General features: G+C 36.5%; 1 protein-coding gene across 2 annotated transcripts in view; it reads right to left on the bottom strand.

Moving 5' to 3' along the window:
• The window catches only part of LOC5579869 (sensory neuron membrane protein 2), an 83,258-nt gene extending 69,794 nt beyond the window's left edge, over positions 1–13,464 (bottom strand). For both annotated transcript variants that reach the window (XM_021839848.1, XM_021839849.1), the window contains exon 1: positions 12,480–13,464. In XM_021839848.1, the coding sequence (XP_021695540.1) occupies positions 12,480–12,590 (111 nt within the window). In that variant the 5' untranslated portion in view covers positions 12,591–13,464. The remainder of the gene's footprint in view (positions 1–12,479) is intronic.
• Positions 13,465–14,144: the final 680 nt, after the last annotated feature.

Here is a 14,144-nt window from a genome sequence, read left to right as displayed (position 1 = left end):
AAATCACGAATTTTGAGCCATCGCGTGGATGAGTGAATACAAGAGTGTCGCTCTGAGGCCTATCGGATTCGAACCCAGGGTATCCGGATGCGGCCAGATCCTCTTATTGGTCCATGGCATTTTAGCTATGATGTTCAGGATAAAAAATGTTAAATTTTGAGCCGTAGGATTACAAAAGTTTCCCTCTGAGGCCCTATCGGAACCGATGCCGGAGTATCCGGATGTGGTCAGAACCTCATATTAGTCCATGGCATTCTAGCATGACGCATGATATTCAGAATAAAAAAATCGTGATTTTTTCAAAGTTTCAGAGATTCAAAAGTTTTAGAAAATTGCCTCTTTGGGTACTTTCAGGAACCGATGGGACCGGGTGTCCGAAATAGCCAGAATCAATAAGAAACAATTTTCATTCGACCTTCTGGCAGCTTTTCACTTATAGAAAGTACACAAATAATAATTTTCTTACCTACCGCTGATCTTGAAAAATCTACGTGAACCATCACTTCCGCAACAAATATACCCCATTTGAATCCACAATAACTCTGGAACCTTGTGACCAATCCTATTTCTTTCAGAACATATCAAATCTTGAAGAGTATGCGGTGTGTTTGAGACCAAAAGATCCAAAATCGGTCTATAACTGACCAAGTTACGATTTTTAAGAGTTCATTTTTAAGGAAAAGTCAGACGTTTGAGAGTTAATGATGGGGAATATTATTCCACATCATTAAGTTGCTACTTTTTACGGTGAGCTTTATGAAAGCAGCAAAAGCGATAACTGACGAAAATTATTCAGCTAAGATTTGTAGCTGCAAACATTTGCGCTGCCGTTCTACGCATATTTGTCCCGCGGTGCATAAGGTTTCCATAGAACATGGGACAAGTAGGCGTAGAAGGGCAGTGCGTTACAGCTGTATTAACGCTAATCGTGCTATTATTGATAATGATTATATAATTTTTAATGATTTGTAGTGCAGATATGACAAAAAAATTCCTTAATGGGGGTTTCTGCGCTAGTGTTCAAATACATAACATGTCACTACTACTGAAGTATTGCGGTGGAATATACAAACAAAGATCAGCTGCCCAGTATAGCAAACTCAGTGGGTTTTGTTTTAAGGTAGATGCTACAAGTAGTAAAGTTAAGGCGAAGTAGGCCGTCATTGAAAATTGTACGCGTCGTTGATGATTTTTGCTAATTCATCTCACGATTTCAAATCAAAGAAAATCAGTTGGTTTTGCACTGACAGAGCTGAAAAAGTATCAGCATACTTTATGCATATTAGCGCGTACAGTGATACTTTTTCAAGTCAATATAAACTATCAAGACTGAGTTTTATCACTTTGAAATGCAAGCAGAAAAGTCATCATTGTTGCCAAAACGAATGACGGGCTACTTAGCCTTAAACGCTTTTTATTCAATCCACCCATTGTATTGATTTTTGTTGTATCTAAGTTTAAAACATTCTTCAATATTCATCAATTGAATCTAATTGAAGTGAAGCTAAGAAAATTCTGTATACATTATTGAACAATACATCTGCAACTACACGGACAAAAATCGGTTGCCGGATTCATGAACAAAAAGTCATGAATTCATAAAATTTTATGTTTCATGATATCATGACTAAATGTCATGAAATCGTGAATATTATGCAAGAATTTGTATGCTCAGTGCGTTACACAAATCTAACTGTCACTTTCTTTATCTTAGTCAACGCGTCTCATGGCGATCGGTGATTTTTTCTAGTAAAATTATAAAAAAAAGTTTTTTTTTTGAAAAAAATTCAATTTTACGTCACGCCGACGCCGAATGAGGCATCGGCGGCGCGCCATACGCCGATCAGCACTTCGCCGCCGATTTTGTATTTTCACGCCGATAAATAATTCGGCTCGTAAAATTTGATAATTTTATCTAAAAAAAAAATGCTTTACAAAATAATTCAATAATGCTTAATGCTCCCATAGGGATTCTTACAGAAATTCATCAAGGAAATAATCAAAGAATTCCTCTAGGGTAAATGTACCAATAGTGGAGGTACTAAGCACGATTGAAATTCATTTAAACGCCCAAATTCAAGATGCGCAATTTATGTACAAGTTAATGTTGTAACGGGAAGTAACGACCATTGACTTAATGAGCAAAATGATTTCATCGCAGTAATCCACGACATGTCAGTGAAAAATAATACCTCCACTATTGGTACACTGTTCCTTTAGTTGCGGTATATTTTTAATTTGTGTTCCTATAGTTGCGGTTCTCATGGAACCCTCCACTATAGGAACACTTTACCGCAACTATTGGTACAAGCAAGTAAAGTTTTAGCAATTTTAGTGATATTTCATCAGTTTTAAAGCAATTTGAACGCTCTTTTCAACTATTCCGTGTATCAACAAGCCAATACGTCGATTGGCAGTGTCGGTTCTTTGGTTAATGTATTAAAATCAGTGAAAACGGCACTACCACAACTATAGGAACACCCACAACTAAGGGAACACTTACCCTATGTATTTCTTTGGGAACTTCAGGAATTTATCTATCAACTCCATCTTGAAACCTTCCAGAGATTATTCAGGGATTTATCCCGGAATAGATAAACTGACTTCTCCTTGAATTTCTTCATAGATTTCTGTACGAATTCCTTCAGATATTACTTTAGAATGCTTACAAGACTAGTATTTACTCTAAGAGTGCTTACACAGATTCCATCGGTAAGCTTTCAACGAATCTTAAAAAAATCTTCGATAAAAATCCATTGATTTTTTTCCAGTAGTTCCTCCAAGACACTACTCAGGGATCTTTATAGGAGGATTATCGAATATTTCTCTAATAATTGAAGCAAATATAGCCCAGGAATAATTGCCAAAGAAGTTTGTTTTTAAGTTTTCTCTATTATACTTGTTTTAGGGAACTCTCCAGTGATTTCTTCCTAAATAATTTGACAGATATATCCAAGGTTCCACTGACGTTTCTTATAGAACTGATTTGAGATGTTATTTTAATTCCTTCTCGGAAATTTTATTTTTCTGTTCAGGAAACTGAAGAAATTCTTCTAAATATTCTCTCATAAATAACTTCAAAGATTTATCCTTCAATCTTTTTTGAAAACAATCGTGTTTTAACAAATAATGCAGGGATTTCTCAAAAAACATCCTGTAGCAATTCTTATATAAACCTAAAAAAAAGAACCCTTCCGGGATTTTTTTATATCATTCAATTTCTCCAAATATTTGTTTAAGAAACACTTCAGAAATTCCGTTAGTGATTACTTCGAACGACGTTGTTGTAAGGATTTATCGAGAAATTAATGCAAAGATGCCTTCAAGATTTCTACCAGCAGTCTGGAATTTCTCAAAGGATTACATGGATATAGGATACCTACATTTCTCAATCGCATTTGTGAGTAGGTAATCCGTTATAACGTCCTTATAAGGATTACTATTGAAATTTGTTCAGAGCATTTTCAACCGAATCTCCCAGAGTTTCTCCAGTAATTTCCACATGGATTTTCTCCATCGACTTCTCCCGGAATACCATCGAAGATAATTCTTCGATTTTATCCGTCGAGTTTTGACAACAATTCTTTCAAAAAAAATCGTAACGATTTTTGAAGAAACAATTAATTTTTGTATGGTCGCTATGTAAATTTCTATAAGCGCAACTGTATTTCCAACGTAAATTTTTAATGAATTGCGCTTGTTTTCCATCAGAAAAATGTAACAACAGTGTTTTCACAAGCTCAAAATACCACTTCTTAAACCTAAAAATATTACGTTATGCACATTTTTATCGCTCTTTCCGAGCGGTTGAATGATAGATTTCTAAACTTGTTATTGACTTGGTTTACTTTTATTGAACTAGAAATTCTGTTAAAAAAGAAAATAATAAAAATTTTCTTATGAAATAAATTGATAATAAAGTCAATAACTGGTTCAGTTTTTCATTTTCGCAAGAGTTTCGGTTGTTTTCCATAGTTAGTATACTGTAATCAATACAGTATTATTAGCTTAATTTTAATCGGCGAAAATATATTGTGTTTCATGGAAAAATGGTGTGCTAATTGGAAATTCTCGCACTACAGATATTCCTCTTAGAGCTCCTGCAGAATTGTTTCCAGGATTCATGCAGCTAATTTACAAATTTCTTCACCTTTCACGTGCATAAGCAAAATATCGCTTATAATACCGCATGTAAATCTGTTCGAAAATGATCCTAATGCACTAGTTCATGAATTACTCAAAATTAATACTTCAAAAAAGTGGAAACTATGTTCCTTCTCCAAGTATTCTTTTTTTCAACGGGAATTTTTTTTAGAACTGAACCAGAGATTCGTTTAAGAGCTGCTTCAATAACTACTCAAAACATTTTCTAGGGATTCTTCAATATACTTTTTTAGGCAATACTCCTGAAGATCTTTCAGCAAATTCTCAATGCGTTTCTTCAGAGATACGTCTAAAAACTATTCTAGGGATTCTGCAACGATTACTTCTAAAATACTAACTTAGGATTTGTCCTAGAACTCCTTCAGTAATACTTATTATGTGGCGCATCAGATTTTTTCTTGTATTTCTGAAGGCGTTCCTCCTAAGTTTTCTGCAGAACATCTTCCAAGCAAGTCTTTACTTGCACATATATTTCTGTTGGAATTGCAATAGGGTCCTTGATTTTTTTTTTTAGGATTGCTTTGAGAATTCTTCAAACATTTGTGCAAGAGTTCTTCGAATAGTTTTCCCAAAAGTTCAGCGAAAAATTTCCAAAGATTCCCCTTAAACAGCTTTTCGAGAAATCACACACATTTTTCTGTGGTAATTTCACCAAACATTCTTGTGAGTTCCTTTCTGGTTCGTCGAGTATTTTTTCCTGATTCCAAATTATTTTCCCAAGGATTCGTCCAGGAACTATTTTTAAATTTGTCCAAAGATTAATAATAATGAATTTTTTTTCAAACATATTAGGTTAATATCTTACCAGGGGATGTTTCAGGTATTTGCCACCAAAAATATTTCCATAAGTTTTCTTGAAAGGAGTTCACCATAAATTTCTCCAAGTTTTTTCTTCAGGGCTTGTTGAAAATATTTTTTCAAAGATTTTTAAAGATTATTCCAGATAAACGCACATGGGACAACAATTTCAATCGCCATAATTTAAATTATTGTGATAATACATCAACTTTTTCATCGTTTTAAGTGTAGTTTATATTTATGCACACAAAATTATCTAGCATTCAACGCGAAAATATTTAGCATGATTTTGGGGTTTGGGTTGTGGGTTCGAGTCTAGAGGGTTTTTAACGTAATTTTCTTGACATTTTAGGACATAGAGTATCTTGGGCCTTTCTTAGCCTAATGGTAATATCCCCGCCCGAATAGTTCAGGTTTTTTTCGTATATTAGGAAATAGCCATACTTTTCTTGGGCATAAAATATCGTTGAACCAGTCACACGAAACACTAATATCAAAAAGGGCAACTTTCGCAAGGAAAACTTTCACTTACCAACTGTGAAAGTGCTTTTAGAAAACTTTGCTAAGAAGTAGGCTCTGTTCCAGTAGAAACGTAACTCCGGAAAAAATATGACAAACTCAAACATTTTGATGTCCAATTTTCTCCACGCCGAAGCACGCCGCCGCCGCCGCCCCCGAAACTTGTTAATGGCGTGACGCCGATGACGCCGCCGCCGCCGGTATAAAAATGCTCTTACGCCGCCGCCGATTAAAAATATTTCGGCGCACAGGTCTAGCCCAGGGACCATTTGTCGAATCAATTGATGTTCGAAACAATATTTTGCGTACAAACCTAACCACTGTATGTTCGCGTTCCTGATAAAGATTTGGCACTCGTTAGGTTGACAATTGTAGAATGTGTTCGCGGTTTATTACGAAACTAACGGCACAAAAGTCGTAACGATTTTAATTTTCATTTCATTTGTTTACCAATAGCAAATATAAACCTGGATCTAAATTGACGTATAATGTTCCGTTTTCATGAAATGAGTTCATGATTCAGGGATCCTGCTTCATGATTTCATGACCGAAATTGCCACTTTTCGTATCAAAAATAGGAATCATAAATGACAGATGACTAAATCCATGAATAGTGCTTATGTTTCCATGAATTTTATTCATGGTTCCTGCATACATGCTTCATGATTTGAGGATTCCAGCTAACATTTTTCTTCGCTTCAAATTGAAAACGTAACGTACAGCTGGCGTTACGGTAAAATGCTTCATGATTTCATAACTTTTGGTCATGGTGTATTTTCATAACATGAAAACACACTTTCCTCCCGTAATCATGACTCATTCTCCTTATTTCGAGTGCCGCATTTTTACCCGTGTATTCCAATTTGCTATACAAAATTATCAACTCTAATAGGCTAGATCTCACTTGTTTATGGAACGATTTAAATTAAATTTTTAAAGTACGTTAAGCATAACTTGAACTTTTACACATATTTTTTGGCATTTTTTAATCACGATTTTTGTAGAGACAACAATTTGACTAATGTGAAATTGTCTAATTGTCTTCTTGTTAAAATCTATACTTTTATTGAAGATATCATGAAGTATTTCTTCAATAGATTGAGATATGTCAATTATAAATATTAGCCAAAAAATCATTTATTTTCAATTTTTTATTGATTTTGAACTTGTAATTGAAAAACATACTCAAACATGTCAGTATCGGACATATTAAATGCACCAAAATTGATTTCCCACACAAAATGATCAACTTCAGAGAGCTATATCTCCGCTGTTTCTCAACCGATTCTTTTCATTTTTTTCTGTGACGAACTACAAATTTCCTCAATTTTCTAAAACTATTGTAAAAGTTGTGTGAAAGGTATTGATTCAAAAGTTACAGATAGGTTGAATTTTGACATTAAAACTGCACCAAGACACAAAGTGATGTAGCAGAAAAACTACGCGTCGTAGCGTCTTGGTGTCTTCAGCGCATTTGTTCATAAGGACTAAATGCGCTGAAGACACCGAAAGGATACGACGTATAGTTTGTCTGAAACATTACTTTTCATCTTGGTGCATTTTTTATGACAAAATTCAACCTATCTGTAACTTTTAAACCGATAATTTTCACACAACTTTTTAATAGTTATCAAAAATTGAGGTAATTTGTAGTTTGTTACAAAAAACATGAAAAGAATCGGTTGAGAAACGGCGGAGATATAGCTCTCTGAAGTTGACCATTTTGTATGGGAAAACGACTTTGGTGCATTTTAAATGTCCGATACTGTAAGTTGAAATTGATGTTATATTTGAAGAATTGTAAAATGTTCATTCACATCGACCCATAAATGCGAATTTCTCAGAATCCTGACCACTCATAAGAATTGAGTCTTCAGCAAGTTGTTTAATTGATCGAGCTAGGTGATGCTAATTTTACCACCAGGTGACGCCAGTGAGCATGAAACATTTGTTTTTTTTTTTAATATCTCAGGAGCCTGATCACTTAGGAAGATGGCGTCTTCGGCAGAGTTGTTCAGTCGCTCAAAGCTATCTTTATTTGAGCCAATAAATTCGAAATTGCCTAAGATAATGACAGCCCTTCAGCCATTAAACAACTTTGCAGAAGACGCCATCTTTGTAAGTGGTCGGGCTCCTGAGATATATGCCTAACAACATTAAAAGCTTCATGCTCACTAGCGCCACCTAGTGGTCAAATCCCGAAATAAAAGCGTTCCACCTCCAAAACGACTTTCCTAAATGCCCCAGGTTTTGAAATAATCTGAATTTTGAGATAAACTGATTTCAAATTGTGGCATGCTAGAACCGTATAAATTGCGATTAATATTATGCAAATTCTATATGTATTTGTTAATTTTACCGTATTATAAAGGGTCATACCGTAAACCCGTGAACCAAAACTGTCGAATATTGCTCTTAAGAAGATTCTTAAGGAATACATTTTGAAATTGTGTATGGGTCGTACATTACACTAAAAATTGTGTACGGGTCGTAACGCTTGAGTCTACCCCTCCCCCCCTTCGAGCGTTACGAGCTTACCCCTCCCCCTCCTCGCCCCATTGAGCGTTACGATCCATTCAATTTGTTTTATTAATTTATAGATTTTTAGTAGTTTGTGGACGCCGCCTATGTAGAATTTATACTTTCATAAAAATGTTCATTCGACAAAATCAACAACAATTTTTCTAACATTATACAAAAGGTTTAACGTGTTTTTTATTAAATTTGTTGATTCTTATCTTAAATAGGAACCTATTGAAATTATTTCATTTGAAAACATTGTACAATCAAGAAATTCATATATTCAGCAGATCCTGTCCCAAAAGGCTATGCACATTTTCCTTCTTCTTCTTCTTCTTCTTCTTCTTCTTCTTCTTCTTCTTGGTATTACGTCCCCACTGGAATAGAGCCTGCTTCTCAGCTTAGTGTTCTTATCAGGGTTGTTAACGTTAATCAACGATTAACGCCGTTAACGTTAATTTTTCTCGAGATCAACGTTAACGGCGTTTCGTTGATTTTCATGTTTGTTAACGTTAGCGTCAACGGGTTGCGTTGATTTAACGTCAACGAACAGCGGTAATCTTATCGTTGATTACTGGATGACCTGTGTAGATGCAATTGAAATTTTCTCTACGTGGTTTCCATGCAAATGCCGTAACCAAGGAAATTGGAAAAAAAAACTGTTTACGGGTATAAAAGGTGGCAAGCCTAGATGGACAAGATCAATTTTCTACGAGTGCTAAAGGAATCCGGACATTTACTGATTGAAATGGTTCGGAGGGCTTGGCATTACGTTTCGCGATTGCACTGGGCAACCCGACATTCAATACGAATATATCCCAAACCGAAGTGATCCCAGCGAGCCAACGTCACATCGCTGCTGAAATTTCAATCAGGAAACAATGATTTCAAGGACGATGAAAGGAGTAAAATAAAGTTCCGCAGATCCAAACTACCCCCGTATCAACATTCGCCAAATGGCCCCTCCGCCGAGGGAATTTCCAAATACTGCCTTATTTGTACACTGGATCTGGAAACGAACAACGTTATTTGGAAATCACAAAACATCAGGTCCATTTATTGCATGGATAAAGAGAAATTGAAATTCTTGACAATTCACATCCCGAAACCAAGTGATTGAAAATGGATTTGCATGGGCGTGATCTCCTGAACATACACATCGGCTCCATCCCATTACCCCGAACGCCATTACCCCGAACGCCACTACCCCGAATGGGTCACTACCCCGAAAGCCATTACCCCGAATGGGTCATTACCCCGAACGCCACTACCCCGAACGCCACTACCCCGAATGAGCCATTACCCCGAATAGTATGAGATACAGTACACTATCTTGTTTTGCGTGCAAAAATGCGTCTCTAATGAAGGCTGGTAATTAATGGCACGTTAAATTCGTCGCTAAAATGTTCATCATATATTTTCCCTTCTTTTATATGCCAGCTATTCTTTCGAAATATCTTGATGGCAACTATATTCTTCTCATTTTTTCCGAGACAGTGCCTGTTTATCAGCTCAGTGGGCACCTTCGCAATTCAAGAGTTCATTCACAAATTTCATTTCGCCAAAAATTGCCATTTTTAACACCTACCCACCCCCTCGTACTTTTTTTTTTGTATGGAAATTCTACATATTGTGAATGGGCTGTAACATTTTGAGGACAACCACCCACAAATTTTTTTGCTCCCTTTGTAGCGGTCCTGCCGACCCGTGTTGAATAGTTCGAAAGATCAGTGTTCACCATTGAGTTACGAAATTTGTGAATGGGCTTCAATAAAATAAGCCTTTTATTGACTGAAAGGAATTCGAATCCATAACCCTCAATATGATGTTGCTTAACAGATGTGTTATCACCGGTATTTGAACTTGTTGATGGTGTTCATATTTCAATTTTGTTTTTTGAACAAATATTTTTCTTTCTTATGAATATAGGTTATTTCATAGCATCACGTTGTTACAGTGATCATTCACGTCATAGCTGCAAACATTTCTCCAGAACTTTGCCCTTCTTTTTTAAATAGGTTGTTCTTTCACGATTTTGTTGGATATGCTAGTCACTAATATTTCCATATAGAACAGCTTTTTATAAAGGAATATATCTTGAAGGCATTCACTAAAGTAATTCCTGCTATAATTCTAATCGGAAATATTCCCTTTCTTTTATCTTCTTGTATTAAAACAGACAGGTCTCTTATGGATTTACTCACCACTTTTCTGGCATCATCATTTCTTCATTATCTTGAATCAAAAATATATTTTTTTTTGTGGTTATCTCACAGAAATTCAAATTAATGATCCCACAAATCAACAAAAGTTCTTACTTAGCGTCAATCAAAGGCCGCCGATTTTTCTAACATGTACATGTGTACAAGTGCGATAGCGGAACGGTCGTCTATTAGGTTGGTTTTAGGCGGGTTCCATAGAACAATACTTGCAGCGACTATCTCAGGGTGAACTTCCATTACCATCGTTTACGAAACAAAATCTTTAAGAAGATCTTAATCTTAATGCCCGACACCTATAAAAATGAGTAAAGGAAGTGGCTACCGACGTCCAATAAGAGACTTTACTACATCCTAATTTTGTGCATATAATAGTTATCCTTCTCATAATAAATTCTCCCTTCTTTTCGAAATAGGCTGTTCTTCAGAGCATTACAATGTGGCTGTGTGAATCTTCTCAAGATTAAAGGACAAAACTTAGTGTGTAAAAATTATTTGCAGAACAACTAGCTGCTTTTTTATCTTTCAATATTTAAAAAATACATTTTTGACCCAAACTCGTGAAATACTCAAAAGGAATCGTAAAATTATCTCCCCACTCTTTAACTAGAATATGTCTCAAAATGTTATGCATTCGGGGTAATGGCGTTCGGGGTAGTGACCCATTCGGGGTAGTGGCGTTCGGGGTAATGACCCATTCGGGGTAATGGCATTCGGGGTAGTGGCGTTCGGGGTAGTGTCATAGAATCTACACATCTGGTGGTCACGAAGCTACTTCCTGAAAGATTATTTTTCCTACAGTCAGTAACAAATGCTGTTTTCCGAAGCAAAATGTTTAAGTTTGGGGATCTGTGTCTCAGCTCATCTTAGTTTGGCTGAAACATGAATGACGAATCACAAATAGCCTGAAGTTTTGTTGGTAATGAATTCATTACATTACAGCCATTTACCAAAGAGTTCTAGAAGAAAAGTAAGTAATAAAAGTAAAGATTTTTTTCAAACATAATTAAAAAAAGGTAAGCAGCGGTGGTTAATTTCTTCAGCAAAGTTGCAAAGTTGCACTTTCAGAAGTTACGCAAATTTGCAGAACACAAAAACCAGCCACAGCTTACAGTTTTTAGATTCAATAAAGATATCTCTCGGTTACTTACTTTTGCCATTGAAAAACCATCCTACTTTTTTAATGACTGCAATGTACTCAATTCAGTGCAGACATAACTTCAGATTATATGAACTTCATGTCATGTACGAACTACAACGTCATTCAAATGTCCACCAATTGGAACTACCAGAAACTGAGATACAGAGGCCCCAAATTAGGACATGTTGTATGGAAGAACAGCATTTGATTATTCAATTTGTCACTAAATATATACAAAAAAAATGTAGTTTTTAAAAATCGTTCACATTTTGTGAACAAATATATGACACAATATAAATTTTTTGTTATAAATGTATTAACACAACACAAAAATAAACCAAAAACTTTTTATTGAATAAAAAAAGCTGTTTTATTTATTGCCTCTTGCTACGCTACATATCCTACTCGGTCTGAGATCTGCTAAAAATTGTAAGCACAAAGACCAGCATTAACGTAAAAATTAACGGAGTCGTTGACGTTAAATCAACGCCAAGCGTTAACGTTAACGTTGATCAACGGCTCCAAAAAATCAACGGAAAATTCGTTGATCGTTACAATTAACGTTAACGAATCAACGAAACGCCGTTAATCGTTGATTAACGTTAACAACCCTGGTTCTTATGAGCACTTCCACAGTTATTAACTGAAAGCTTTCTTTGCCAATGTTGCCATTTTCGTATTCCTATCGTGCGGCAGGTGCGATTATACTCTATGCCCAGGGAAGTCAAGGAAATTTCCATTACGAAAAGATCCTGGACCGACCGGGAATCGATCCCAGACACCTTAAGCATGGTTTTGCTTTATTGTCGCGGACTCTAACCACTCGGCTAAGGAAGTCCCTCTATATATACCTACATCAATAACTAATTCAATCCAAAGCTATTAAACAATTTTCATGACGCAACTAATTCTAACTTCACACGGCAATTCCACCCATGTGATCTAATTTACGTTTAGTACCTGGTACGTAATTTTCCAGAATATTTCCCATTAGTCGTTTATCGCGACAGCTGATCGCCTACCACGTCCCGGTACGGAACACGTTTTCGATGCACTTGCATGCAATCGAACAGCTTGTCTACCTGCATCATCTATCCGTGTAGTGTGTGGTTACTTACCTCCAGTATCTTTTCATGCACCGCCACAGGAAACACGACCCATCCGAGCAGGGCACCCGAGATGGCCGTTAGGACACCGATACCGGCCCAAACCAGTGTCCATTGCACCATTTTTTCCACTACTGCCGCTCGTGACTGCTGTCGACGGCCCGAACTGTTGTTATAATATTGACCAACAGCTGAACACAGTTGATTCAATCGCAAATGAACGGACAATCACGCGTCGCCACCGCACACATTCAATTCGTTTTTTTTTTTTTTCAAGAGTTGATTTTATGCTACTTCACTTATGCTCTTCGGTATGGAGAACCGCTTCTTGGCATTCACTTTTGGGCTGCTTCAACCACTTCACTCACTCGCAAGCACGCGGCGGCACTTCGCTGGACATGTAAACTATCAGCTTTTATTGGCAATCCTTCGAATGCGCTATGCACTTTGCTAACTCATGCATAGAGAGACACTTGATTTCGTCTGTTCTTTCTTGGCAAATTCGCAAAACACAGACTCCAGATGTTGATCTTAGGCTCAGGGAACCACAGATACCTACATGACCAATTGGAATGACCACCACTCGCGAAAGCTAGAAAATCTACCACTTGATTCGATTGCCCAATTCTTAACGCTCGCTTCTCATGCACTTTTCCACTTCTTTGACACAATCTCAATGAATGGGAAAACAAGTTTTCACATTTCCTCACCAAACCAGATAAGCTGTGGTGCAATAACACCGCTTCATGAATTCCTAACGCGATCGCAATAATTCACGATCAGCTGCTTGAATTCCCGTTGGATTTGATTACATATAAAGCAAACGGAATTTCCACTTGCTAATTCCCTTCAATTAAATCTCTATCCCTACAAACTACTAGGATGCTCGCACTGGAATACCCTGAATAGTCAGAAGGCCGACGCCGAGCTACTCTCCCTTTAGGCGAAATCCGTGTCATTCACGGGGGACGGTTATTGAGCAACTGAAATCCATTGATCGACCGACGACGAGTCAAAGTCCTCGCGCTAGCAAAGCGCAACAACGTTGAAGTGATTGGTGGATTCCGTTCACACCGCTATAATGACTGACCGTACCGTACGGAGCCACGCCATGTGCGAAAGGGGTTATTAGGCAATCTTCACGTACCTCAGTTTTTTTTTTTTATGGGAAGTTGATCTTGGTCATGAGGAACAAGCTAGTGAAAACAGTAAAATATTCAACTCAGTATTTTCTGGGAAATTGTCATTTGAAGTTTATTTTTATAATTGCTCATATAAGCTTATACAGTGCTGTTCTGAATAATAGCAGCGCATGTCGATTTTCATACAAAATGCTCAACTTTGACATGCTGTAGTTTTGTTCCCTTTCATGCAATCGAGCTGGAATTTTCTCCACAGAACTACAAATATGATCAATTTTGTAACTACAAAATTTCAGTTTTTTCTGAGTCCCTGCCAAAAAGTGAGACACTAGGTGAAATTTCTCGAAAAAATAGCAGTTTTTCATTTTAAAATTTTTCTTCTACAAATATTTTAAACATTATCGGTTTAGGTGTAGGTTTGATAAGTAGGAGGAGATTGTTCCAATGGTAAGTGATATACAATTTAAAACTATAATGTCAAGCCGAAATTCAAATTATTAAAACTGCTATTTTTTCGAACAATTTCACCTAGTAT

The sequence above is a fragment of the Aedes aegypti genome, chromosome 2 (genome assembly GCF_002204515.2).
Source record: "Aedes aegypti strain LVP_AGWG chromosome 2, AaegL5.0 Primary Assembly, whole genome shotgun sequence".
Taxonomy (NCBI): Eukaryota; Metazoa; Arthropoda; class Insecta; order Diptera; family Culicidae; genus Aedes; species Aedes aegypti.
This window is presented reverse-complemented; position numbering and strand designations above follow the sequence as displayed.